The sequence below is a fragment of the Macaca mulatta genome, chromosome 9, assembly GCF_049350105.2.
Source record: "Macaca mulatta isolate MMU2019108-1 chromosome 9, T2T-MMU8v2.0, whole genome shotgun sequence".
In the NCBI taxonomy this organism is placed as follows: Eukaryota; Metazoa; Chordata; class Mammalia; order Primates; family Cercopithecidae; genus Macaca; species Macaca mulatta.
In genome coordinates, this window is record NC_133414.1 from 139,280,341 (window position 1) to 139,306,908 (window position 26,568).

The following is a 26,568-nucleotide window of genomic DNA, read 5'->3' on the forward strand; positions in this document are numbered from 1 at the left end:
CGTGAGCAGCCTGGCCAACATGGGGAAACCCTGTCTCTACTAAAAAATACAAAAAATTAGCCAGGCGTGGTGGTGCGCACCTGTAATCCCAGGTGGCGCACACCTGTAATCCCAGGCTGAGGCAGGAGAATCGCTTGAACCCACTAGGCAGAGGTTGCAGTGAGCCGAGATCGCACCACTGCGCTCCAGCCTGGGTGACAGAGCAAGACTCCATCTCAAAACAAAACAAAACAAACAGAACACACAAAACTACTGTCTTTGCAGTTTCCAAGTGTACAGTACATTGCTCTTAACTAAAGTCACCGTGATGTAGACTTCTTGAACTTATTCTCCATGTCTAAATGAAATTTTGTGTTCTTTGACCAGCGTCTCCCCAGTCCCCCTGCTCCCCAGTCCTTGGTAGCCACAATTCTACTTTCTGCTTCTATGAGTTCGGCTTGTAGAGTCCACCTAGAAGTGAGATCATGCTGTGCTTGTCTTTCTGTGCCTTGCTTAGTTCGCTTAAGATATGCCCTCCAGGTCCATCTATGTTGTTCCAAATGATGTTATTTCCACCTTTTTTAAGGCTGAACAGTACTCCACTGTGTTTTTAGATCACATTTTGCGTATCCATCCTTTGATGCACACTTAGGCTGTTTCCCTATTTTGACTATTGTGAATAATGCTACAGTGTACATGGGAGTGCAAATATGTCTTCAGCATACTGATTTCATTTCCTTTGGGTATGTTCTCAGAGGTGGGATTGCAGCATCACTTGATAATTTTATTTTTAATTTTTCGAGGACTCTCTATTGTGCTTTCCGTAATGGCTGTTTACAAATTTACACTCCCACCCACAGCACAGAGGGGCTCCCGTTTCTCTGCATCCTAACACTTGTTCTCATTCCTTTTGTTGATAGTAGCCATTCTAACAGGTGTAGGGTGATATTTTATTCTGGTTTTGATTTGCATTTCCCTGATTATTAGTGATGTCGAGCATTTTCTCCTACATCTGTTGGCTGCTTTTTATTTTGAAAAATAACCACTGATCACTTTAGCAGCACATGTACTAAATATGTCTGTTCATTTCCTTTGCCCCTTTCTAAAGCAGGTCATTTATTTTCTTGCTATTAAGTTATTTGAGTTTCTTATATATTTGGGATGTTAATCCTCTTTCAAATATATGAATTGCAAATATTTTCTCCCATTTTGTAGGGAGTCTCTTCACTCTGCCGATTGTTCCATTTGCTGTACAACAGCTTTCTAGTTTGATTTAACATCATTTGTCTATTTTTAGCTTTATTTTTTATTGTGCTTTTTAAGGTTATATCCAAAAACTCATTGCCCAGACCAATTTCAAGAGGTTTTTTTCTTTATGTTTTCTTCTAGTAGTTTTACAGTTTCAGGCCTTAGGTTTTTAATACATTTTGAGTTAATTATTGTATATAGTATGAGATAAGGTTATAATTTCATTCTTTTACATGCGGATATCCAGTTCTTCCAGCATCATTTTTGAAGACTATCCTTTCCTCATTGTGTGTTTTTGGCACCTTTGTTGAAAATCAATTGACTGGAAGTGCGTGGATTTATTTCCAGGCACTCTATCCCATTTCATTGGTTGATGAGTCTGTTTTTATGCCCAGCACTATATGGTTTTGATTACTGTAGCTTTATATTAGATCTTGAAATCTGGTAGTCTGGTGCCTCCGTCTTTGTTATTTTTACCCAAGATTGCTTTAGCCATTCTGGGTTTTTTTGTTGTTATTGTTTTTATTTATTTGTTTGTTTGTTTTGGTGGTTCCAAACACATCTTAGGATTGTTCTTTTAAGTTTAGTGAAAAATGTCATTGGAATCTTGAATACAACTTGCGTTGAATCTGTAGATAACTTTGGGTAATATGGATATTTTAGCAATGTTAATTCTTCTAATCCATGAACATAAGATATCTTTCCATTTATTTGTATCATCTTCATCAATGTGTTATAGTTTTCAGTACACAGATCTTTTTCTTGGTTTAATCATTCTTAAGTCTTTTATTTTTTGAAGCATATTTTATCACACATTTGATTACTTTTATTAATGCAACTTTCATTAAACAACCAGAAATTTTTGTTTTAAGACTCATCTGGTAATTCTTTTCTATCAGAGCAGGGTTAAAGTTTACTTTGAAAGTGATCACATGGAGATCAAACTCTTTAGCAAATGGGTAGGCTGAATCCAAGCTTTCTTTTTTGTTTTTGTTTTTTTTAACATTTAAATGCCCTCTCCACAAGCCCCAACACAAAGTTATATTGAAAATATGAATTCAGTTCTATTCGACACAAGAAAATGCTGGCACAGTCAGTGTCTTAGAACGTACGTTTTAAGTGTATTGTAAAAAAGAATATTCCCTGCATGAATTTTTTTCTTTTTTTTATTTTGAGATGAGGTCTCTCTCTGTTGCCCAGGTTGGTGTACAGTGGCACAATCATGGATCACTGCAGCCTCCACTTCCTAGGCTCAAGCAATTCTTCTTCAGCCTCCCAAGCAGCTGGGACTACAGGCACACGCCACCATGCCTGACTAAACACATTTCTTAGAACAGTGCCATTTAGCTAGAGGCTTGGGGATCTTTAAAAATACTACAAATGAAATCTACAACTTTGTCAGAAGTACATTCACTCATTAATTGATAGAATCATTTTCCCCTTATTTAGACTCAAGGCTTTTGTTGGAATGAATGTTTTTCCTTCTTGTTTGTGTCAGGCTTTCTTCTTTTCTTTGCCTTTAAATGTTCTTTAAAACAAATAGAAGACTGAGCGCATTCACTCAGGCAGCTTCGTTTGTTCAAATAAACTTCTCCATTTGTTCAGACAGACTTGAATAAATGGAGAGACAGTTCGTGTGTCACCTCTGTAAAGGCTGTCTGCTAGGGGTCCTTCAGCAAGCATAATCAAGGTCCCTGCACACGTGGAGTTTATATTCTAGTGAGGAGAGACAATACACAATTTATGCAATTTGTATCAACCTGACTGGTGCATGGAGAAGGCAGAAAAGGAGGGAAGGAAGTGAGCCAGGTGGTCAGCTGGCAGAGAAGCGTCCTGTAGAGGGCACAGGTAGAGTACAATCCTGAAGGGTGCACACCTTTTAGTTCTGCATCTTGGTGGTCATATGTATTGGAAGAGCTTGAGAAAAATGAAAATACCATTTAGCTTAAGAACTTGTGAGTTATCTGCAAATCAACTTATTTCAGGAGTGGAAGAATCCCCAGAATGATTTCTTAATATAAAAATGTATGCAGGTTTCTCTTTTGAATGTCTTGTACATTTAGAGAGGGTGCTGTACAAAGTCTCCTGTTTTCCATACAGCAAATTCCAGGATCCCTTGCTGGATACTGTGGCTGGAGCAATGTGAGCAACAGAGGTAAAGTCCAGGAGGTGATATGGGGCTGGGGCACTCATCATGGCCTTATAGGTCTGTGCCTTGGTCCACATTCGTACTGCAGTGATTGTTTTTATTTGTGATAATGATTTTATACTAAATAATGGTGATATTCCTACCATACTCACCACATAGTAGTGTCCAAGGTTTCTGATTCTTTCAAACAAATGCCTCCTGTTCACCCTGTTTCTATTTAACCAATGCACCTAGATTTCTGCTTTTTGCCCCTTTATGACACCAACACAGCAGGTTGAAATTCAAAACAAGTGGACTTCATTTCATGATCTCGTGTGCCTCTTATTTAAACATGGAATAGGAGCATTGCATTTCACAACTTTTAACTGTGTAGCCAGATAATTAGCTTGTGAAAAACATACTCAATTTTACAAGCAAGTAGTGATTCTGGAAAGTAATAAAATGAGTCGTTATAGTAGTACTTTGTGAATTTACCTTCCACTGCATGCTGTTAAGATCTCATCTAAGCAAGATTAATAAAAAATAAAAAATCTTGACTGAACATCTGTTGCAAAGTGACTTTCAATTTGGCTCTTCACTATGTGACTGGTGATTAGTTTTTGGTTTAGATTAAGGGAATTTGATTGGATTTGGCATGGCCCCTTTTTAATTTTATGTATGGGGCAAATAACTGAAATGTCCATGATTGTCATAAGTGAAAAAATGTCATTAAAATATATGAATTTTGTTCAAGCAGATTAATCTCTATAAACTAATGTTTTGTATTCCCTAATTAGAATTATGATAGTCGCCAGTATGATCAATGCTAAGTGTTTATTTGGTAATTAGAAAGTGCAAGCTCTAAATTTTGATAAGATTGATGAAATGGCCTCTTCTCATATTTTCATTATGTCTGTATAAAAATAAGTTGGAAGTTGGAAATAATGAGTTTTGTCTACATAATAGTGGACATGCTACAACAAACAAATATATAGCTAGAAACAAAGCTATATATTTACACTGATATCCCCTTGATTATTTTTCTCAATGACCATTCAAGAGATTTTTTCCCCCACAAAACGTGATGGGAAACATCTACAATGTATACTTGCCAAGTGCATAACTATTAACTTACTCCAGGTACCAGATGGTCTTATTAAGACACTAATTAATGTCAACTCTGACAAGTGGAGCTAATGTTTAAATTCAGCTGCCAGTAAGTTCTCTGTCGGAGCACTCCCAATAGAATGTGAGCTTTATGTGGGCTTCTAGAACAATGTCCGAAACACAGTGTGCTTTCACAAAGGTTCCAGCGAGCTGATAAATAATGTGGCTACATTCCCTTTCTAGGAAATAAGAATTATAAAAAATGCTTATCTTCTAAGTTTAATTTTATTATAGTTTGACCTTACATGTAAGTTGTTTTGAAGGCACCCTTCTTCCCCTCTTAGTGAGAATGTAACAGCATCCATACGATGTGATTTCAGCTACTCTATTTTATTGTTGATCTACCTGTTCTTCAATAATAGAACTCTTGTTTTATAATAATTTCCATAACCATATTTGTTAACCAATAATACCCATAACTATAACTTGAGGCATTTTGTTATAGCCGGTCCTGAGGTTAGGAATACTTCCTTGACATGATATATACAGTGTCTTAAACCAACATTCAAAATAGTAGTTAAAAATTAGGCACTAAAAGCATGCCCATGAAAATCACTTAAAACAGACACTTGCTGTCATTACTATAATTTGACATTACCGCGATAGTACAGCCTGAGGAGTAAGTCTAGAAGCAGAATTAAGACCTACAGTGATTAGGAAAGACAAAGCAAAAATATTGACAGATTTTGGTTTGGTGTATTTAGAAACCCTCTCCAAAGTGGGGGAAAAATAGTTTGGAAGTAATAGGAGAATTCTGTAGGTTCAATCGCAAAATACACATATTAAATTCAATTGTTTACCGTAATATCCAAATAAAAATATACAAAATATTCAAAGGGTTGTTTCAAAAAGCACTCCCTCCAAAAGAAACAAAATAAAAAGAGCTGTTTAAGATCCTTAGGATGACAACCACAAAACATTCCTGAAATGGCATAAAAATAGACTTGAACAAATGGAGAGACAGTCTGCATGTCTAAATGGGAAGGCTGATATTGTAAGCCTCTTCAATTAATTTAAAAATTCAATGGAATTCTAATTTGAATCCCAATAGGACCTTGTTTCAGACTCAATAATGTGGTTCTAAAGTACATGCAAAAGAATACGTTGGCAGGAATACTCAAGAAAAATGTGAAAAACAAGGGTAATGAAGTAGGCCTTGCAATATTGAATAGCAAAACCATTTGAAAGCTACAATAAAGTATTAATTAAATTGAAACTACTCTGTTTCTATATAAGTGTAAGAGCAAGAAGGAATCCTTTGAAATACAGTATTAATTACATATGGCTTATAGGACATGGTGATTTTCAGATTTTCTTTATATATTTTAAAATATATACTTTATATTTTGTACGTATAAAGTATATGGATTTTATACATAAAAAGTGTATATGTATACTTTACATATATAATATAATATATAAGTATATATGCTATATAAAGCATATATACTTATACATAAATCTATATAAGGTATATTTTTTATACTTTATAAATACCTATATTTTATACTTTATATATATATATTTTATATAGTAACATCCATTCTTCTTCTTTCTAAATTTTGACAGACAATACAGCTGTGTAGCCACTATCAAATATAAGATTTAGAATATTTCCATTTCCATAAAAATATTTCTCATGCCCTTCTGTAGTCAGTTCTCTCTTCTTTGTCACTCTAGTACTGCCTTTTCTAGAATGACATAAGAATGGATTCGTACAGTATCTAGCCTTCTGTATCTGGCTTATTTTGCTTAGAGTGATGTGCTGGAGATTCACTCATGTTTATTTACCAGTAGTTTGTTCCTCATTCGTTCTGAGTACTATTCATCATGTCGATGTGCCATAATTTATTTGTTTATTTAGTAGGTAGTAGGTGTTCGGAGTGTCCCCTATGTGTGGCAATTATGAAGAAAGCTCTATAAATATGTGTATAGAAGTGTCTGTGTGGGCATATCTTTTCATTTCTCCTGGGTGAATTCTTAGAAGCAGCATGGTTGGGTCATGTGGTAAGTATATTATCAGCTGTATGTGAAGCTGCCAAACTATTTCCTAAAAAGTCTTTACCATTTTGCCTTCAGACCAGCAATGTGAGTTTCCATTGTTCTGCATCTTTGTGGTGGTTGTTTTTTAATTTTAGCCATTCTAATCGGTGTATAGTTATATTTCAGTGTGGTTTTAACTTGCGTTTTCCTATTTACTACTGAGATAGAACATGTTTTCATGTTCATCTCGGCCATTTGTGTTCCTTTTTTTGATGAAATATCTGCTCACATTTTTTGCCAATTTTTGGTGGGTTGTTTTCTTATTGGTTTTTTAGAATTTGTTATATACTCTGGATGCAAACCCTTTGTCAGATAGGTGTTTTTAAAAATATTTTCTCCAATTCTGCAGTCTGTCTTTTTACTTTCTGTATAGTGTCATTCAAAGACCAAAAATTTTTAATTTTGATTTAAGTTCAATTTATCAATTTTAAAATTTTATGTTTCATGCTTTTTGTATCCTAAGAAATATATTCCTATGCCTAGGTCCCAAAAGTTTTCTGTTTTCTTTAAAAAGTTCTGTTGTTTTAAGTTTTGCATTTAAATCTATGATACATTTTGAGTTAGTTTTTGTACATGGTGTAAGGTATAGCTCCTTTCTTTGTCCCTCCCTCCCCTTATCCTCTCCCCTCCTTCCCTCTCTACTTTCTTCCCTCCTTTCCTCCCTCCCTACTTCCCTCCCTCCCATTCTCCCTCCTTCCCTTCCCTTCCTTCTTCCTTCCTTCCTTCCTTCCTCGGTATTTGGGTATCCAACTGTTTCAGCACCGTTTGTTGAAAGTACGGTTTGCACATTGATCTTTCTTGACACTTTTTTTTTTAATAAATCAGTTAACCGTACGTGTGTAGCTAGTTTATTTGTCTGTCTGTCCTTTCCAGCACCACACTGTCTTGATATCTGTAGTTTTATAATAAGTCTTAACCATATTGAGTCTTCCATTCCATGAATATGGTATATTCCTGCACCTTTTGGGTCTTAATTTGACTCCCTTGTCAATGTTTTATGTGTTTCAGTATTTAATTTTGTGACTTTAAAATATTCTTCTGTATATGGTTTTGTGTTTTATTCTTCATCACTGTCATCACCACCACCATCATGATAGCCACTATTCATTTATGTAGCCAGCTACTGTGCAAATATCCTTAAATGCATATCTAATTAAACTTTTCAAGAATTCCAGATTTTAGAATCACGATCCCAGTTTTACAGATGAGGAAAATGAGGCTCAGAAAGGTTAAATAGCCTGTTTTAATTTATATAGCAGTCACACCCTTGGTCAAGTGATTATTCCAAATTGTCTGCCTTTGAAACCTTTACTCTTGACTCTTAAACTAATTTTGTATCATTTATCTATATAACTTTTGCCATAAGACCAAAAAGTATTGGCTGGGTGCGGTGGCTCACGCCTGTAATCCCAGCACTTTGGGAGGCTGAGGTCAGGAGTTTGAGACCAGCCTGGCCAACATGGTGAAACTCTGTCTCTACCAAAAATATAAAAAATTAGCCAGGCATGGTGGCAGGTGTCTGTAATCCCAGCTACTTGGGAGGCTGAGGCAGGAGAATCACTTGAGCTCAGGAGGCAGAGGTTGCAGTGAGCCGAGATCACACCATTGCACTCCAGCCTGGGTAGCAAGAGCAAAACTCCATCTCAGAAAAAAAAAAGACAAAAAGTATTATAAACTAATGAAAGCAGCGAGAGTGGTGTTGGGATCCATATTTGGCAGGGAAGCAAGACATTTGTACTCTTTCTTACACTTCCACTGTATTTTGTTAAGACTGGAATATACCTCTACAGTGGACAGTCCAAATAAATAAACCATTCCTGTACTTAAGAAGCATGCATATGGTGGAACTTTATGTGCAAAAGCAACAAAGACCTCTAGTTATATTTTAGCTCCTCAGACATTTTTTGGAGTGATTATTCCTGTTGCTTAAATCTCTGTACTACTCACTTTTGCCCAAGTTAAAATACCTAAATCATTGATTGTAGTTTTATTATTCTATTCAGCAATAGTTCCTTTGATTGGAAAAGCAGTACCTCCTTTTTAGAATTCCCTGGCAGTCTGTAATAACTCCCTTTTATAGTATTTGTAACATTGTGTCTTAATTAATTGTTGTCATATAAGTCTTCTCAGTAGACTGTGAGTAGAAGTTGTTTTCCTTTGGCTTTTTGAGATGTTTCATATGTACAAAAATGTTGAATCGATATTAGCGTTAAACACATGTGCCCACCTACATTCACTACATAATAACATTTTGCCATGTTTGTATTATCCCTGCATGTGTAAACTTTCTTTCTTAACAGACCAAAAAATTGGTCCCAGATATAAGAACACATCATTCCTCACTTCATGCAACTCCTATGAGTAACTGCCCTATAGTCATGGTAATATTAAGATACCTATGAAAATGAACAGTGATTCTCGAATAGAATGTAAGATCTCTTCCCTGTGAAGTTTTCTCTTTGACTTTAAGGGTCGCCGCCATTTGTCTTGTCAATTGCTGTGTATTCTGAATCCGTCTATTCATTTCCTCATCATGGAACATTTTTGGCAAAAAAAAAACTACTTAAGTGATCCTGTGTGCTTAGCATTCTACCTAAAGGCCGAGACTATAATTAGGAAGAATCTATAGGGTGTTGCTTACAGATTGAGTGAGGGTCTTGGTCCCCAAAGACTTTTTACCTTGAGGTTTCAGTGCCCATTGAGGAGCCTCCCATGGACCAACCATTTCTTTAGGAGTTGAAACCTTCAGTTATCAAGTTCTCTTCTTCATTCCGTGTTGTTTTGGCTCGTAGTCTTCCACAGGTCACAGCTTTACTTTTACCCTCAACCCTGCCACCTCGCAGGTTTCTATATCTAATAGAATATCTTTCTATATTATTTGTCTGTATAGACACATGGATTTTTTTCTCATTCAGTTTGCTACATTTGTTTATTGCATTGTTCATTTTGATACTCAGATTGTCTCAAGCATCCCACCTGTGGCCAGGGGAGCCTCCCCACACCACCTCCTGTGTCCTTTTGACGTGGCCCCACTAGCCTAGAAGAAAGCCATGATCCAACCTCCCACTGAGGTCATCCTGGTCAGGGGCTGTTTTTATCTCCTGCTGACCTACTCCTGGGAACTCAATGCTGTCAACACACTGCACACTCATTGAATGTTGGTTGAGTGTTGCACTTGGCAGTGCTCTTCATGGTTTTGAATCTTCTTGTCATTTTAGCCTTATCCCCTCCATTTCTCATGACCCATTCTAGGAGGACCCATTTAGGGAAACTTCAATTTCCTATGGGATGTGGGGAAAGTGAGACAGGGGGTGGAAGTAGAACCTCAGTGGGATGTGCTTCCTGTGTTGATGCTTTCCTGCACACCCTGCTGGACAGGTACAGGGCTACTGTAGAATTCCTCATGAGTTCCCACAAATTGAGTCTCAGTCCACCACAGTAGGTGATTTTGAAAATAAACATTAGGCATTTATGGCTAAAATCACTTTGGTAGCTTATGTAGTTGTAAGTAGATAAGCTATTGGATGATCACTTGCCATGTGCAGCGTTTGAGCATACGACCACATGCAACATATGTATATATTATGGATACATACGTATTAAGAAATACCATAAAAGATTATCTATGTTTTTATTTACTATAATCTCATATTTCAAAGTATCTTTTATTCTCCTTATGATTCATTTATTTAATGTTTTAATACTTAATATTTAGAATAATACTTAAGTATTTTTATGTGTATTTATAATACTTAAGTATCATAAATGTTATCATAAATATTAAATACTTAATATTTAATGATGTATGTGACATTCCTCCTTATTATATCAACCAATGTTAATGTTGAGGACAGTATCCTTTTATGATTTATATAAGGCATTCCATTTTAGCTAAGAAAGAGTTTCAACTTTCATTTATAACAATGATAATCCTAATGTCGTTTATGAAAGTCAGTTTAAAAACATGTATAGACATATCGATCTTCTCTTCAATAATAAGAGGTTTTCTTTTTAAGACCGAATTACTCTTGTTTCTATTACAGTGTGTTTCTAGATCCTCTATATCATGCAATAAGACTTCGAAAATTCTAAACTCTCTAAGGCTTTAATATTACCTGATATATTGAGTTTATAAAAATAAAATATAAAATTTTCTGCTTTGCTGTCTTGCTTTAGGATCAAATGAATTATATTAAGAAGCTGCAAACAAAGTATATATTCCTCATTACACCATAAACTATAATTTTATATGTAATATTTGATTATAATTTATTTTTATTCTTCATAACAAATGTGAATATGTGTTTAAATTATTATCCTGTATAAGTAGCAGATAACTGTTATGGGTAATTTAAGGTCCAAATATTCCCTTTTGGTATATTTGTCCAATAAACATCTTCTGCAATTACTGCCACTATAAAAAGGAAATCGATTTTGTTTTTAAATTATATTTATTTCCTTATAGTGCCTGGAATGATATGAGATGCTGGTACTCTATGAATTCAACTAAGCACTCAGTTTAAATTTAAGATACAGGTTTAATTTTGTTATTAGTAGTTCCCAATAGCCACAAGGTGACATTAGCATAAGTTATTTTCTCTTTTGTATAGTTTTGGCATTTTTTTTTTAAACAAACATTCTTCAAAGTTTCTTTATAAAATAAAGAAATTATAACATTTGGGAGACCACATGAGTAAAAATTAATTATATATTGAATAAAGGCATCATGGGAATGAATTTATCTTTAAATGAAAAAAGGAACAATTTCACCGTGGGTCGTTTATATGAGAAAGGTTTTGTAAGTTCACTGATGAGAGTGGACACCCGTTTTCCTGTGAACTTCTGTTTTAACAATAATACCTGAATCAGCCTTTTTATTATGTCTTATGCTTAATCAAATATTTAATTCATAAAACATGACATGCTTTTTGAGAGCACAGCGATGACTCCTGACGTTCAGCGTATGTAGCACTGCACACTATCCTCTGTCCTCATTTTATGACATCGTTCTTTCTATATTTCTACTTATTCTTTCTTTCCTATACTCCCCTCCCACCTTAATCGTAAAAGGATTTTGAGGTAGCTTTAAAGAAATTCTATATAATATGAAAACACATGTGTGAGAAAATCAAAGCAAAGAAGAGAAGCTATCTCATTTTTATTTCAACAAATATTAAGTGAAAGAACAACGTTACAAGGATTACAGAAGTTTGAAAGATTTATCTAAGTATGTTATTATTTTAATTCTGAGAAATATGATAGTTATAAGGGCAAATCATTTGATTTATCTTGAAAATCACTAAGTCAGGGGAGGAATATAAGTAAGATATGATAATCATGAATATAATATCATATCTACCTGAGGATAATGATGATAGTTCTTTGGCTGGGCACGGTGGCTCAAGCCTGTAATCCCAACTCTCTAGAGGCCAAGGCGGGTGCATCACCTGAGATCAGGAGTTCGAGACCAGCCTGGCCAACATGGCGAAACCCTGTCTCTACTAAAAATACAAAAAATTAGCCAGGTGTGGCACACCTGTAGTCCCAGCTACTCCGGAGGCTGAGGCAGGAGAATCACTTGAACCCAGTAAGCTGAGGTTGCAGTGAGCTGAGATCACACCACTGCACTCCATCCTGGGAGACAGAACAACACTCCATCTCAAAAATAATAGCAATAATAATTATAATAATTATATTTTAATTATATACATTACATTATATACATCTACAATAATAATTATAATAATAATTTTTTACTTCTCTTACATTCTCTAAATGTTCTTCCTTTCCTCTGGGTTCTGTTTTTGTTTGTTTGGGCCTCCTTTATTAATGCTGGATGAATTTTTTTCACAAGGCCCAGTGCTCTTGCTCAGACCTCTGTCTCCAAGCGTGTGCACAGAACATGGAGGTGCATGGGCTTTCCTGCATGGCAAGACTGGATGGGCTGAGCTCTCATACTTTTGGAACCTCCATGCTTAGTATTAGTGCTTATGTTCTCTTTGGCTGGTCATTCTCACCAAAGAGGATTCTTCTGGTCTTCTTCCTAGGTTTGGTGTGGGACTGAGGTTAGCGGGGGTTAGTTTAAGCCTCCTTGCTGATATGCTGGGAGCTGAGTAGAAGAGAGAGAGGGGAGTATGCTGTTTGACTTGACATCAAACTAAACAGGTGTTTCTTCCAGGTGATTCTTGTCATTGTGTTCTGCTTTTCAGGCACCTCCCTTGTCCGGAGAGTAAACACGTGGTCCTCTCCCCAGGAGTGAGTTGGGGAGCCCCTCACTGGACATGCTGGGCATAGGCAGACTGGATATAGGGTCACACTTCAAAGCGATCAGCAGTGTTGTTTTTCACCTCCCATGTAGCCTCCTGAGTACCTGGCACCCCCAGTTTCTGGGCCTTCTTAGGGTTTTGCACCAGCGATTCACAGGCTTCCTGTTCAATGTCACCACCTTCTCGCCTCGAGGGCAGTTGGTACCCACTCATTACCCTCTTTCCTGCTTCTAGAATTCTCTTATCTTTAGTTGCATCTCCTCGGAGTCCCCTGACCCTTGTGATTTTGTGCATTTTTAATATGTGCCTTACTGTCATTTAATGTGAGGAATCGGGAATGCATGTTTGAAACAGTTTTTAATTTGTGATGTAGGTGCCCCCTATGTATACTTTGACAAACTCCAGCTCTATGCAGATTTTGCAGGAGTTTGGGGCTAATTTATAACATTTTGAGGTTTTGTTTGTTTTTTGGACTCCCTGTTTTTTCCCTTTCATATTTTCTTACAGAAAAGACCACATATGAACATTTTGCCATTGGCCTTCCCTCTAGAAAAGAGAATGCCATTGTGCTCTGTAGGCCTTCCATCAGCTCTGAGAACTTAGTAATACTTGGATTTATTTCAAATCATTTTAAAAGAAGGCCTTGACTCTCAGTTACATTCTCTTTTCCTATATTCTCTTTTCCATAATGTTGCTTTACAGTATTGATTCTTTGGCTTGAATGCACCCCCAAAATAAAAATCATCCAGAAGTCATCACCTTTATGGGTTTGTTGTTGTTGTTGTTGTTGTTGTTTAGTAATATATTTTAAAATGTTACTGGATAATTCATTTTCATTACTTTTTATCATGATTATAAGATGGCTTTATTTTCATTGATATGTTTGAAATTTAAGCATTTGAATGAGATTTCCTCTTCAAAATACCTGCCTCAGTGACAACATGGTTAAACTTTTTAACAAGACCCCAGTTGAAATCATCAAATATAATCCCGGATTCAGTCATTAGAATTCTGCTTTTATTGAAACTGGGCAACTGCTCTCCACACTCGGCAATCTTGTGTCTCTGTTTACAGCTCCAACAGCTTCTGAGGCTGGAAACGGCCCAGAGAGCCTTTGGAATTTAGAGAACTGAGAAAAACATTAAATTTTCTGCCTGTGTTGTGTGTCCCAGAGAGCAGATCTGTGCTCCATACAAAGTGTGAGCTCCGGGGTCAATTGAGACAGCTTGTCTGGCCGATGAAATTACCAGGCGCAATTTTATACCCTGCTATCCAAGGCACATGGCTAAGTCCATTTTCATTACACCTTCACAGCTCCTCAAGAATATGAATTAAAACCCTTTGGATTTTGTCTTCTAATTCATACTTAGACCTTCCACTAGGCATAGTTGACAAAGGCACTGTTTAAAAGGTATGTCTCATCCTGAGTTTCCATTCTTCAGTCTGTTTTTGTTAGCCTTTTGTTTTTATATCCTCCAGTGACATCCTACATTCAACTTGCCTGTCACCAAACGTCCCCGTGCTCCACCACCAGCGCCCCATTCTACCTGTGCTGTTTTCCTTCTGCTGAGACTCACTTCCACCTGTGCCCAGTGCCACCTGCCTTTCCTTCTACCCAGCCTCAGTCCTACCTATTGTCCATTCTACCTACACTTAGTTTTGTACTCAGTTCTGTCTTTCCTTCCACCCAGCCTCAGTTCTACTTGTGCTCAATTCTACCTGCCTTTCCTTCTACCTGTGCTCAGTCCTACCTGTTCTCCATTTTGCCTGTCAAACTACCTGGTGAAATGGGGCCCAAACAGATTTAAAGCTGGGGCACTGAGGTACTTCAGGAGGGCTGGGGGAGTGCGGGGACGAGTTCTGTCCAGGGCTCCCTCCAGGAGCCGTGCCAGGCAGTAGCCAAGGCCACACCAGCAGGGGGAGCCCTGCGAGAGAGACGTTTGAAGACAGGAGACTAAGAAATGAACTAGATCAGGGGCAGACGGGGAGAGTTTGTGGATCCTTTTCTTTCTGGACCACCTTTAAAAATATTGACATACTTTCTCTTTATAAAAACAATCTGGGCTTAGTCTCCCTCCACTCATGACTATCTGGTATCTTTTCTAGTCATTTTTTGTTTTTCTTGTACTGTATATTGTTTACATTGGTCAAATGTGTATACATAATTACTGCAGTTTTCCTCTTCAATTATTTTCTCATGCTAATAAAATGCTCCATATTTGCATAGTTAATGTTTAATGATTTAATGGTTGCACAATATTTCATCATAACACAAGTTATGGTTGCTTGATTTGCCAAATAAAAATATAGGACCCCCAGTTCAGCTTGAACTTCAGGTAAACAACAGATATCTTTTTCTAGTATATGTATATCTCATGTAATATTTCACTGCAACGTTTGGGACATATTTATTTTTCTTTGTTTATCTGAGATTCAAATGGAGCTAGGCATCCTGTATTTTATCTTGCAACCCTACAAAATATCATATTATTTACACAGTTTCTTGTGGTGGATGTTTAAAATTTTCAGCAATGCTATGAACATCTTTGGGTATGAAATTTTCTATTTTGAATTACTTCCTTTGGTGGATTATTAGAAATAGAATTGCTGAGGAGATGAGTATTTATTTTCAAGACTTTTCAAACCTATCTCCAAATCACTTTTTAAAAAGGTTATAGCAATTTATGTTCCCACCAACAGCATATAAGAGTCCTCATTCCCTGCACCCTTGCTCGCATTATCATCATTGAAATACTTCTTTGCTATTTTGGCAGGCAAATAACGATGTATCATTTTCATCTTTGATTGCTAATGAGGTTCACTTTTTTTGTTGTTGTTTATTAGGCATTTAGTGTCCTGGTTTTTAAATTTTCTGCAAGTATATCCTGACTTCTGTGGCCCCATTTTGCATTGCTTTGAAGATGTAAGGAATATGTGTTATTTTTACTTATCGACTTATTTTTCCTCAGCTGCTGGTGCTGGAGCCTGGTCCCTATGTTTGGGTTCGGAGATGATTCTGCACCGTGGCTTTTGCTCCCAGCCCACCTGCTAGGCTACCCATTGTCTGGAAGATAAACGCTTCATGTAGGAGTCATCTCCCAAATGCATTTAAAATAAATCAATGAAAGCATAGAATAGTAATTTTCTTCTGAGCATACAGAATTAAAGTTTTATTTTCACAGAGCTCCCTCATTTTTGTTCTTAATAAATGACTGGTTTCAAAGGGCTTCCATAAATACTCATTTATCCACCCTTATAAGCCCACAGATATGCCGCACGGTCCTGTTGTGTTCATGGAAACCATAAGGCTTCATGGTGTCTGCAGTGTTTGCCCAGTGAAAATACTGATCCCCCAAGGTTGGGACTCCATTCCCAAAGGGCAGGGAGGAAAGAGAGGGGCATTTCAGTGAATTTTAGAATGCAGATCATCCCTTTCCTAATGGAATTCATGCTACACCTTAGAAAAGAGCTGAAAAAGCAAGACTGACTTTCGCTAAGAAAGGAAAGCCTGAACAATGCAAATGACTTCTGGAACGTTTCCTTAGGTTTGGTAAAGAGGCCACGCACAGTGCCCGGCAGCACCACCTCTAACTTGTGGAAATGACCGTCTTTCTGGCCCTCTGGGCTTCCTGTAATGAATCCCCATCGCGGTTAAACAAGGGGCCATTCGGTTGCCTTCTCTGATATTCTTGTCCAGAGAGACCTCCCAACAGGGCATTTACGTACTCCCAGGACTTGCTTTATGGAAACTGCTGTGTTCTCTTCAGTTTTTCGTTTTCTGTGTTACTACAGTTTTGGCATTTGTTGCCTTGCATGAATTTTTCAGCATGACATGACTGTCCACTCCCTGAATTCAGTATGTCCACATCACCTGTTCACGTATCTGGCCTGAGTCTGGCTGCACTGGTATTTCTCATTAATGTTACTCTGTGCTCATACCCTCAGGATTTTGAGACCTCCTCAAGGGTTATGCTTTTCTTTCTACTTTCAGCCTGATTGTTTAAGCTAAGCACATTGATACATTGCTTCTGGTGATAAATAGCTGACTGTGTGATTTCGTTTATTCTAATGTGTAAGTCTCCATTGTGGAACTGGTTTGACCTGCAGAAAATTGATTTCAGCACCTACTAGGTCCACCTAGGCTGATACAGGCCTCTTCCTCAGCAGGAAAAGCTCCTCATCTCATGGGGAAGAGTCTGGGTCACAGCAACTGCATCAGGATCAAATGTGGGCAGTACTTCGAAGGCTCTTCTTCCTCCCCTCTTCCAACTTTTTCTGATGACGGCAAGAGTAGGGGAAAGTGAACCTCTAGCTTGTGTTGGTCATCAACAGTGGCTTCAGATTCCTTACAGGAAGAGTTAAAATGTGCATCTGGGTGAGGGGTAAAGAAATAAGGTTAGCCAGTAAGTACCTGTCTTGTAGCCCTGGAGTACGGCCTCCACACCAAGGTTTGCCATTCACTTCTTCAGAGAGCGAAACCGCTAAGCCTCAGTTTCACTGCCTGTAAAGTAGGACAGGAAGAGAAAGTTGTGTGTGATTGAAAGAGGTTGTGTTCTGTTAAAGTCACAGTGTTGAAAGGGCCATAGTTCTAACAGCCTTAGCCCAGTGCTTGATCGGTGTGTAATATTATTAAGACGATTATCCACAGGACACATCTCATTGTCACAAGGAGTAGACAAGACACAAAGGCAGCCTCTCTTGAGCTGAAATGGTATGCCAAATATTTATGTGTTTCAGAAGTTCATGAATAGACCATTTTGCCATTTTACTAATCATTGCCTCAATGGAAAACAAGCATTATTTAGCTGTTTCCCTGAACACCAACTTGGAATCTAAATCTCAGCAATTATCATCATTCACAAATAATTTATATTTCTGGGCAAATGGAAGATATCATATCATCATTATTGTATTTGTTCAATTTGAGTAATGTGTCCTTTGAGGACTCATTTGGAAGCAGATATGTATACTATACGTATAAAATGAATTGGAGAAAATATTGGATTTTAACATTTCCCTGTAAAGCCTGTATTCCAAGTTAATATAGAAGACATTTAGGCATTCTGATATATTGCTGGTAAAAGGAGAGTTAGTAAAAGAATGCAATTTGAGAGCTCATTTAATAGGGGAAAAATAGAGACATGTCTCAAAGTATGTTTCATGCTATAATTTTACCAAACTTGTACTGGCTTAATGGGGAAAAAATATATATCCTATGTTCCTTCAATGTCATTATCTTAGGGGAAAATATTTAAGAGCAAGGAAGGCTTTACAGTGTTCTTAGCTACAAGCCCTAGCAGTGAGCAGTTGCGGTTAATGGCAACAGAACTGCCTAGCTCACAACCCCCCACCAAAGCAGGCACGCTTCAGGGCACGCAAACAAACGTGTGCACACGCACGTCCACACACATACTGTCTGCCTCCATTTGCAGAGGCCAGACAGACTTTTCAGCTTTGGCCCTTTACCTTCCCCATTCTTGATTTTCTGTGTTGCTTTATTTTTTCCTCCTTCTCTTCCTTTCTCCCCAGCTCCGTCTGGTCTGAGAAGCTCCCAGCTCTCCCACTTGACATTCTGATGAGCCCGCGTTCCTCCTCTCCTTCTTCTCGGGGAGGAGAATTGGGCCATAACTCATTGTGGAGTTGTGGTGATTGCCTCCGCATCAGGCGCGGGGGGATACAGGCTGATTTTGAGAAATTAGAGGCCTTTCTTTGTCATGGCCCGAGAGGAGAGGCTGCACACACATTTGCCTGATAATGAGGGCAGCAAGTTTCCAGGAGAGCACAGAAGTGCCCGTGATTTCCATGTCTTTAATTTCCAATGTCTTTAATTTTCTTGTATTTAGTGCAAAAATATTTCGAGCTCGTTTTTCCGGTCTGGACAATCCTGTATCAGGAAACATTTGAGGTATTGCTAGTTAGGGAGAATAAAATACAGCCCTGAGTGTGAGTGCACCAGTGTGTCTCATTCATGTTACTGTGTGCTCATGTCCTCAGCATTGTGAGACCCCCTCGAGGGTTTTGCTTTTCTTTCTACTTTCAGCTTGATCTTCTAAGGACCCCCTACCAAAAAACCATTCCTGAGGTTGGAAGTGACCCACGCCTTATGCTGATCAGCCCAGAGAGAGGGGCAGCAGAGCCCAGGGCTCCTGTCCGTGCCCCATTGCTTCTCCCTGATAGTTTCAAGTCCCAGCATCTGGGATGATTCCGGCTTTTCCCATGAGTGTTGTTCTGTCTCATCTAATTCTGTCTTTTGATTCATTTACAGGGAAACTTCGTGGCTTGCATGACAGCTATTTTACGACAAATGGAGGATTACCATTATGCCCACTTGATCAAGACTTTCGGGAAAATGAGGACTGATGTGGTAGTAAGTGTCCCTTTCACCCTGTTCATGTAACCATGTTTTAGGGCCAGCACTTTAGACAAAAGCCTGATATCAATATATTCATCTAAAATAGGATTTTGCATGAGAACTTGTCTCTGATTGATTTCAAATGCCTCCTAGGAAGGTCTGACTGAAGCCTCGTTTCTAACAAGACAAGGGTCGGGACTTGCAGACTTGCTTCTAGGGCTGAACGGAGAATGATTCAGGGGCCGAGCCCAGAAAGTCTCTTGTCTTTCTTGGTGACAGTCTCCTCTCCTGTGCTTTGGGGTAATTGAAAATTCGGAGATGTTATCCATGGATAGTCTCCCATTAACTCCTATTCATTTATTGGTTGACTTTTTAATAGCAGAAGCCAGAGTGACTTTTCAGCTTTAAGTTGTATTCCGTTATTAATTAGCTGTAATCATGGAAGCTCATCAACATTTCTCCAAATAATTCTCTAGTCATCCTCAGTAAAACTATGATACAACTTAATTAGGAAAAGTATAATAGAGGGGAATTTATTGCTTACGAACTACCTCCCTAATGACCTGAAATTACATTGCCATATGGCAAATATCCTCTGCAAAGCTGCAACCAACTTGTTGGCAGACTTCGTGATTACATGTTGACTTGAACTTTTAGATTCCATTTCTAAGGATCCATAAGGTCCTGTAGAACAGGGTCCCCAATCCCCGGGCCACACAGCAGGAGCTGAGTGGTGGGCAAGCGAGCATTACTGCCTGAGCTCCGCCTCCTGTCAGATCAGCGGCTGCATTAGATTCTAATAAGAGTACGAACCCTATGGTGACCTGTGCATGTGAGGGATCTAGGTTGCACACTCCTCATGAGAATCTAATGCCTGATGATCTGAGGTGGAACAGTTTCATCCCGAAACCTGCCACACCACCCCTTGGTCCATGGAAAAATTGTCTTCCAGGAAACTGATCCCTGGTGCCCAAAAGGTTGGGGACCACTGCAACAGAATACCCATAGATACCTGCAGAACACGGCAGTGTCCTGGTGTTTCTAGAACAAGGGTTGTTGCACTTGACATGTATCTTATTAAGAAATGGGAAGAAGAGAATGATCTTCACGATTTTTTTCAAAGGATTATTTCTAATACATAATTTTCTTTTTGTTGCCACTATATATATAATGCATAATTTTATTACATATCTATAGTGGCAACAATAAGAAAATAATGTATTAGAAATAATCCTTTGAAGATATAATATTTTTATATTTATATATACACATATATACATGTGTATATATATACACATATGTACATGTATATACATACACATATACATATACATATACACACACACACACACATACACATAGTCATGTGTTGCTTAACAGTTCTGCCAAATGCATCGTTAGGCGATTTCGTCGTTGCGCGAGCCTCATAGCGTGTACCCTTACTTAAACCTAGATTGTGGAGCCTACTACACACCTAGACTAGATGGTCTAGGCTGCTGCTCCTAGGTTACACACCTGTACAGCATGTGACTACACTGAATACTATAGGCAGTTGTAATACAGTGGCTGTGATGTCACCAGGTGATAACAATTTTCAGCTCCATTATAATTTTTGGACCACTGACATATACATAGTCTGTCACTGACCAAAATGTTAATATGCAACGTGTGACTGTACTTTAAGATTTCTAAGGAGAACAAAAATGGGTCTAGACCTTAAAACCCTAGCAGTTTCCTCTCAATAAAAGTAAGGGAATAAGACCACGGTGAAACCCCGTCTCTACTAAAAATACAAAAAATTAGCCGGGCGCGGTTGTGGGCGCCTGTAGTCCCAGCTACTCGGGAGGCTGAGGCAGGAGAATGGCGTGAACCTGGGAGGCGGAACTTGCAGTGAGCCGAGATTGCGCCACTGCACTCCAGCCTGGGCGACAGAACGAGACTCCGTCTCAAAAAAAAAAAAAAAAAAAGAGTATGTATATGTTTGTATTTCTGTGTCTGTTTTTTCCTGAATATTAATGAGTAGTTGATAGTAGGAGTATACTCAAATATGTAACCTGTATCCAATGTTTATATCCCATGACTCTTTGGAAATCATGGCATAGCAAAATCAAATTTTACATTTGTAACATTTTATTCCATAATTGAATCTAAACTACACCCTACCCCCTGCTTTGGTGAGTGTAAAGAATAGTTGTAGCTTAAAGCTAGAGGAACAGTTTTTTAGATAACGTTCCAGGTTGAATAATAAAGTCTTCAGAAATAGAAGAGTTACCCATCTGGAAAAGTCAGGACTCCAATTAGTACTTTGCCCTTTTTCAGAACAATCACTTCATAAAAATCCAAACATGCAAACATTTAATCTGAACTATTAAGTGCTGTGATTGATAAGGAACCTTCAAGGTAAGTGAAAAGTGGTGATGCCAAATGGTATTTAAAAATTACTGTAGCTTGCTGAATTCCAGCTGTGTGCCCTCTGTCTTTGCTGAGATCCCAGGATCAGATGTTTACTATGTGTTGTGGTCCCAGTTTCCCAGGGGATGTTTTTCCATAGACACAACAGTTCAGAAAATCAATGATTTGCAGACAGTTTGACTTCCATTAAGAAATGACATTGACTGGGCACGGTGGCTTACGCCTGCAATCCCAGCACTTTGGGAGGCGGAGGCGGGTGGATCACCTGAGGTCAGGAGTTCAAGAACAACCTGGCCAACATGGCAAAACCCCGTCTCCACTAAAAATATAAAAATTAGCCTAGCATGGTATTGGGGGGGGCGCCTGTAATCCCAGCTACTGGGGAGGCTGAGGCAGGAGAATCGCTTGAACCCGAGAGGCGGAGGTTGCAGTGAGCCGAGATTGGGCCACTGCATTCTTGCTTGGGCGACACAGTGAGACTCCATCTCAAAAAAAAAAAAAAAAAAAAGACGTTTGCGGTTTTTTGTACCAGAAATTTAGACTGGAAAGATTGTGAACTTTTTTACTGTTGTTAATTGTCAGAACTTTTGTAAAATGTGTTCCTATCTGTTAACTATACCGAGTATATGACTATTTTTCTACTCTGACAACTATTTTTTTTTTTTGAGACAGAGTTTCACTCTTGTGGCCCAGGCTGGAGTGCAATGGCGCAGTCTCGGCTCACTGCAACCTCCTCGTCCTAGGTTGAAGCGATTCTCCTGCCTCAGCCTCCCAAGTAGCTGGGATTACAGGCATGCACCACCATGCCCGGCTAAGTTTTTTGTATTTTTTAGTAGAGACGGGGTTTCTCCATGTTGGTCAGGCTGGTCTCGAACTCCCAACCTCAGGTGATCTACCCACCTCAGCCTCCCAAAGTGCTGGTATTACAGGCACGAGCCACTATGCCCGGCTTACTCTGACAACTATTAAATAAAAGATTATTTTGTACAAAATTATTTGATGTTATTTAGTATTTCAATATGAAAGTAGCCAAAGCCATTTTTCCTGAGACTATTTCCTTTTAACAAGTACTAATTCAGGTTCTCAGATGTAGCCCTTTTTGGTTGCGTGAGTCATTTTCATACAAAATCACACTGATTACCAACACCAATGATAGTGAGCATACAGAGCACAAGTGGAAAGACTGATCTGGAAGAGGAAAGCAATAGACATGTTCAGTTCAGAACTCTCAGGACGGAGGCCATCCCAACCCTTTAGGATTCGAACCACGAAGAATCTGTAGAATCCTCTACACTGGAGTTGCTGATCTGCCCAAGGGGCTGCTGGCTGCCACGTGTCCACGTCTCAGTAACAGAAGCAGAGAATGTGCCCCGATTCTCTGTAGTCAACTAGAAGGGAAGGAGGAGGGCTTTGGGACTTCTAGCGGAAAGTGTTGTCTTGCCACTTCTCACAAATTCTCACTGTGTGGCTTTGGAAAACACACACTAAATTTTCCTACACTCTCGCACTTCTGTGACCAGAAGTGTGTGGGTGTCTCCCACCGCAACCCATTCTCTGACACCAGCTGGATGTCCTACAATTCAATTCAATTCTGACACCATCTACCTGCAGTTAGCATCAGATTCTGCAAGGAAAAGGGCTTATCTGACCTTACTCAGATTTCACCAGTGTTTTCCTTATTCTCTTTGCCCTGTGGATCACAAAAAAATTTTACAAATACAGAAAAGCTGAAAGGATAATACAATGGAGCCAGGCTCAGTGGCTCACGCCTGTAATCCCAGCACTTTGGGAGGCCGTAGTAGGAGGATCTATTGAGCCCAGAAATTCAAGACCAGTCTGGGCCACATAGTGAGACCCCCATTTCTACAAAAAATAAAAAAAAAAATTAGCCGAGCATGATAGATCATGCCTGTAGTCTCAGCTTCTTGGGAGGCTGAGGCAGGAGGATCGCTTGAACCTAGGAGTTTGAGGCTGTGGTGAGCTAAGATTATGCCATTGCACTCCAGCCTGAGTGATAGCATGAGACCCTGTCTCAAAAAAAAGAAAAAAAAAATTGAAATCTTGCTACCTGCCGCCTGAATTCATCAGTTGAAAGCACGTTGGCGTATTTGCTTCCGTCATGTGTCTCCAAGTATCTCTGTCTATACAGCCAACCCCTTTCAGTCAGTGAGAGACGGGGATGCACCTGCCCTCAGCTGTTCAGCAAATACCTCTGGGGAGGAAAGACATTCTCTGTTGGTCTTATTGCTCCATCAGAATGCACCAACCACCCCTCGTGCCATTTATATTCAGATTTCCTTCATTCTTTCCAAACTTTTATGTCCTTTTCAGCCATCACATTTGGGGGTTGTGTCTCTTTAATCTTTCTTTTTCTAAAATAAATCCATCACCATCACATTGTTTTGTTTTCTTTTCATAGCATTGCTTTTCAGTTTTTCTGAAGAGATCAATCCATAGCTTTTGTAGACTATCTCCCATTCTGGACTTTTTTAATGCTGCCTTGTAATATGCCTTTCAACTGGTTTCTTTATCCCCCTGTGTGTTCTGCAAACCAGAAGCTTGTTCTGAGATTCAAGCTCAACTCTTTGGCAAGAGTGTTTCAGTACTGGTGTTGAAAGCTTTCTGCTGTGTTACTTCAGGAGGCTGGGCATGTCATGCTCACCCACTACTAGTGATGCTGAATTTGACCACTGGGTTAAAAGCTGGTAACTTCCAGATCCCTCCATTGTGAAAATATGTACCTCTTCCTACCTTTGCAATTATCAGATAACCTTTGGATGAAACTTTGAATCCACAAAAATGTGGACATGTCCTATTTCCCTAACAATCCTTCATTGGATGGGTTGAAAATCTGTGGCTGGTCCTTGTCTATAATGGTTACTCCTTTGGCTGAGCAGAATGGAAATTTCCTAAGTCTAAGAGTCAAGTGCTTTGTCTTTAGTCTAAGAGCATTGGGAAGCCATTACAGAAATGGGTTCCATGTGATGTCTGGAAAGCACTGATGCCTTGATCAGATTTATCATTTGAAAAGTAAAGCGTGGGGACAACAAAGGACAAGGATGGACCTAAGTCCAGGTGCGAGAGGATGGCTGTTTTATTCAAGTGGGGACAGGGATGGAAAGGTGCAGACAGAGTTATGACATGATCTTGCCTCTGAAATAGATGGATGGCTATTGTTAGAGCAGCCTGCTTGTTGTATAAGACATCCTGTGAATAGTCAAACTAAAACATGCAGCCGGGCACAGTGGCTTACACTTGTAATCCCAACACTTTGGGCGGCCGAGGCAGGAGGATTTCTTGAGCCCAGGAGTTCAAGACCATCCCGGGCGATATAGCAGGATACCATCTCTACTAAAAATTAAAAAACTAGCCAGGCATGGTGGTGCACACCTGTGGTCCCTGGATACTCAGGATACTGAAACAGGAGGATCACTTGTGTCCCAGGGTTAAAGCTGCAGTGAACTAAGATCGTGCCACTGTACTCCAGCCTGGGTGAGGGAGTGAAATGAATAAATAAAATAAATAGAAACTAAAACTAAAAAATGCAACAGGAATAAATCCACGTTGAATGATGAAATTTTTACAAAATACCCCTTGTTGACTTGGAGACCCTAGTGGAACAGTCTGGTAAGCCTCGTCAGCTGCTTGAGGCAAACACAGTTGTTAGGGGCCACCGCCATGGCTAGTGAATTATGCAGAAAGCAAGGAAGACTTGCAGAGCCTCATCTCCCACTAGATGCAGCATTTTGTTTGATCAGCAAAGTACCAAAATTTAACAGCTGAGCCATACTAATGAAGTATGGGACTGTGTCTCTTAGAAAAGAAAGAGAATTGGGAAAATATGCTTCTCTTCCAGAATAATAAAAACGAGAGCCTGTATCTCAATTATTAGGATTTGAGAAGTAATCATCAAGAAAGCCAGCAATTTCATGCAAATAGAGATGTGACTGAATTGCGGTACTCAGCCTACAAAATATGCAGCCTGGTCGTTAAAATGGGAAACTCTTGACAAAGTGAGGAAACTCAGTAGTGAAATATGAATTTCAATAATTAAACTGGAAAAGAAGCCATTTGTTGTGTCGGAAGGGAGGACTGGGATGCTCCCGCTCCTGAGATCAGGAGGACACAGCGCCCACGTGCAGAGTTTGGAGGACATCTGGACTGACTTTTCCAACTTGATTTTGTCCAGGTCACTAATGTCTCCTAGACTGGAGGCATCCGCTCAAATAGAGTGATCAGGATCACTCATTTTATTTACGGTGGGGGCACAGCAAACTCCTCACACCGCGGACTTCACCTGCCAGAACCTGACTTGGCCATTAGAGTTGGAGAGAAAGTATGTTAACTTTGAACATTAGCTTGTTATTGTCATCAAATTTAACTTGTGCCTCTTTGCAGGAGCTGCTTATTTAGACCTTGTACTGGGAATTGCTTTCTTGGCTGCTTAAATTCTGTTCACCACCTTGGCCTTCACAGCCATTGCACCTAATTATGATTCAGGAGATTAAATAAATGAGAAATATCCACTCATTTGACGATCCTGACCACGGCCTCGCTTTTCTAAGACAGTTCTTGGTTGCCTTTTCCTTTCCCATCTTGGGTGTTGTGTGAGTTTGGGGCTACCAGGGATGTGTGCTTTTTGGGATAGCCACTTGTTTTGTTCAGGTTAGCTCAGGGCACCTGTCAAGCTCTCGAAAGTAGGAAATCTTCTAATTCTGATACACACATAGTGGACAGCCCCTAGGAACTGGCTGCCCCTTCCTGATGCCAGGCATATTCTTATTGGCATGGAAGCAGGGTAGAGCAACTGGGTGTGTCCCGAACCCTGATTCTTTTCAGTTGCCCTGCAAAGTACAGAGCATCATCTAAGACACTAGACGCGTAACTCGATAGCTTTTGGGGATGTAGCTGCCATCTAGGAGAGTTTGGCAACATGGCCATCCACTCAAATGGTTTACTGTGTGCCGAATCTG

At 39.1% G+C, this 26,568-nt stretch overlaps 1 protein-coding gene across 3 annotated transcripts in view; it reads left to right on the plus strand.

Moving 5' to 3' along the window:
- The window catches only part of DOCK1 (dedicator of cytokinesis 1), a 549,533-nt gene that overhangs the window by 324,863 nt on the left and 198,102 nt on the right, over positions 1-26,568 (plus strand). For all 3 annotated transcript variants that reach the window (XM_077945604.1, XM_077945605.1, XM_077945606.1), the window contains exon 28: positions 19,097-19,198. In XM_077945604.1, coding sequence (XP_077801730.1) covers positions 19,097-19,198 — 102 coding nt within the window. The remainder of the gene's footprint in view (positions 1-19,096; positions 19,199-26,568) is intronic.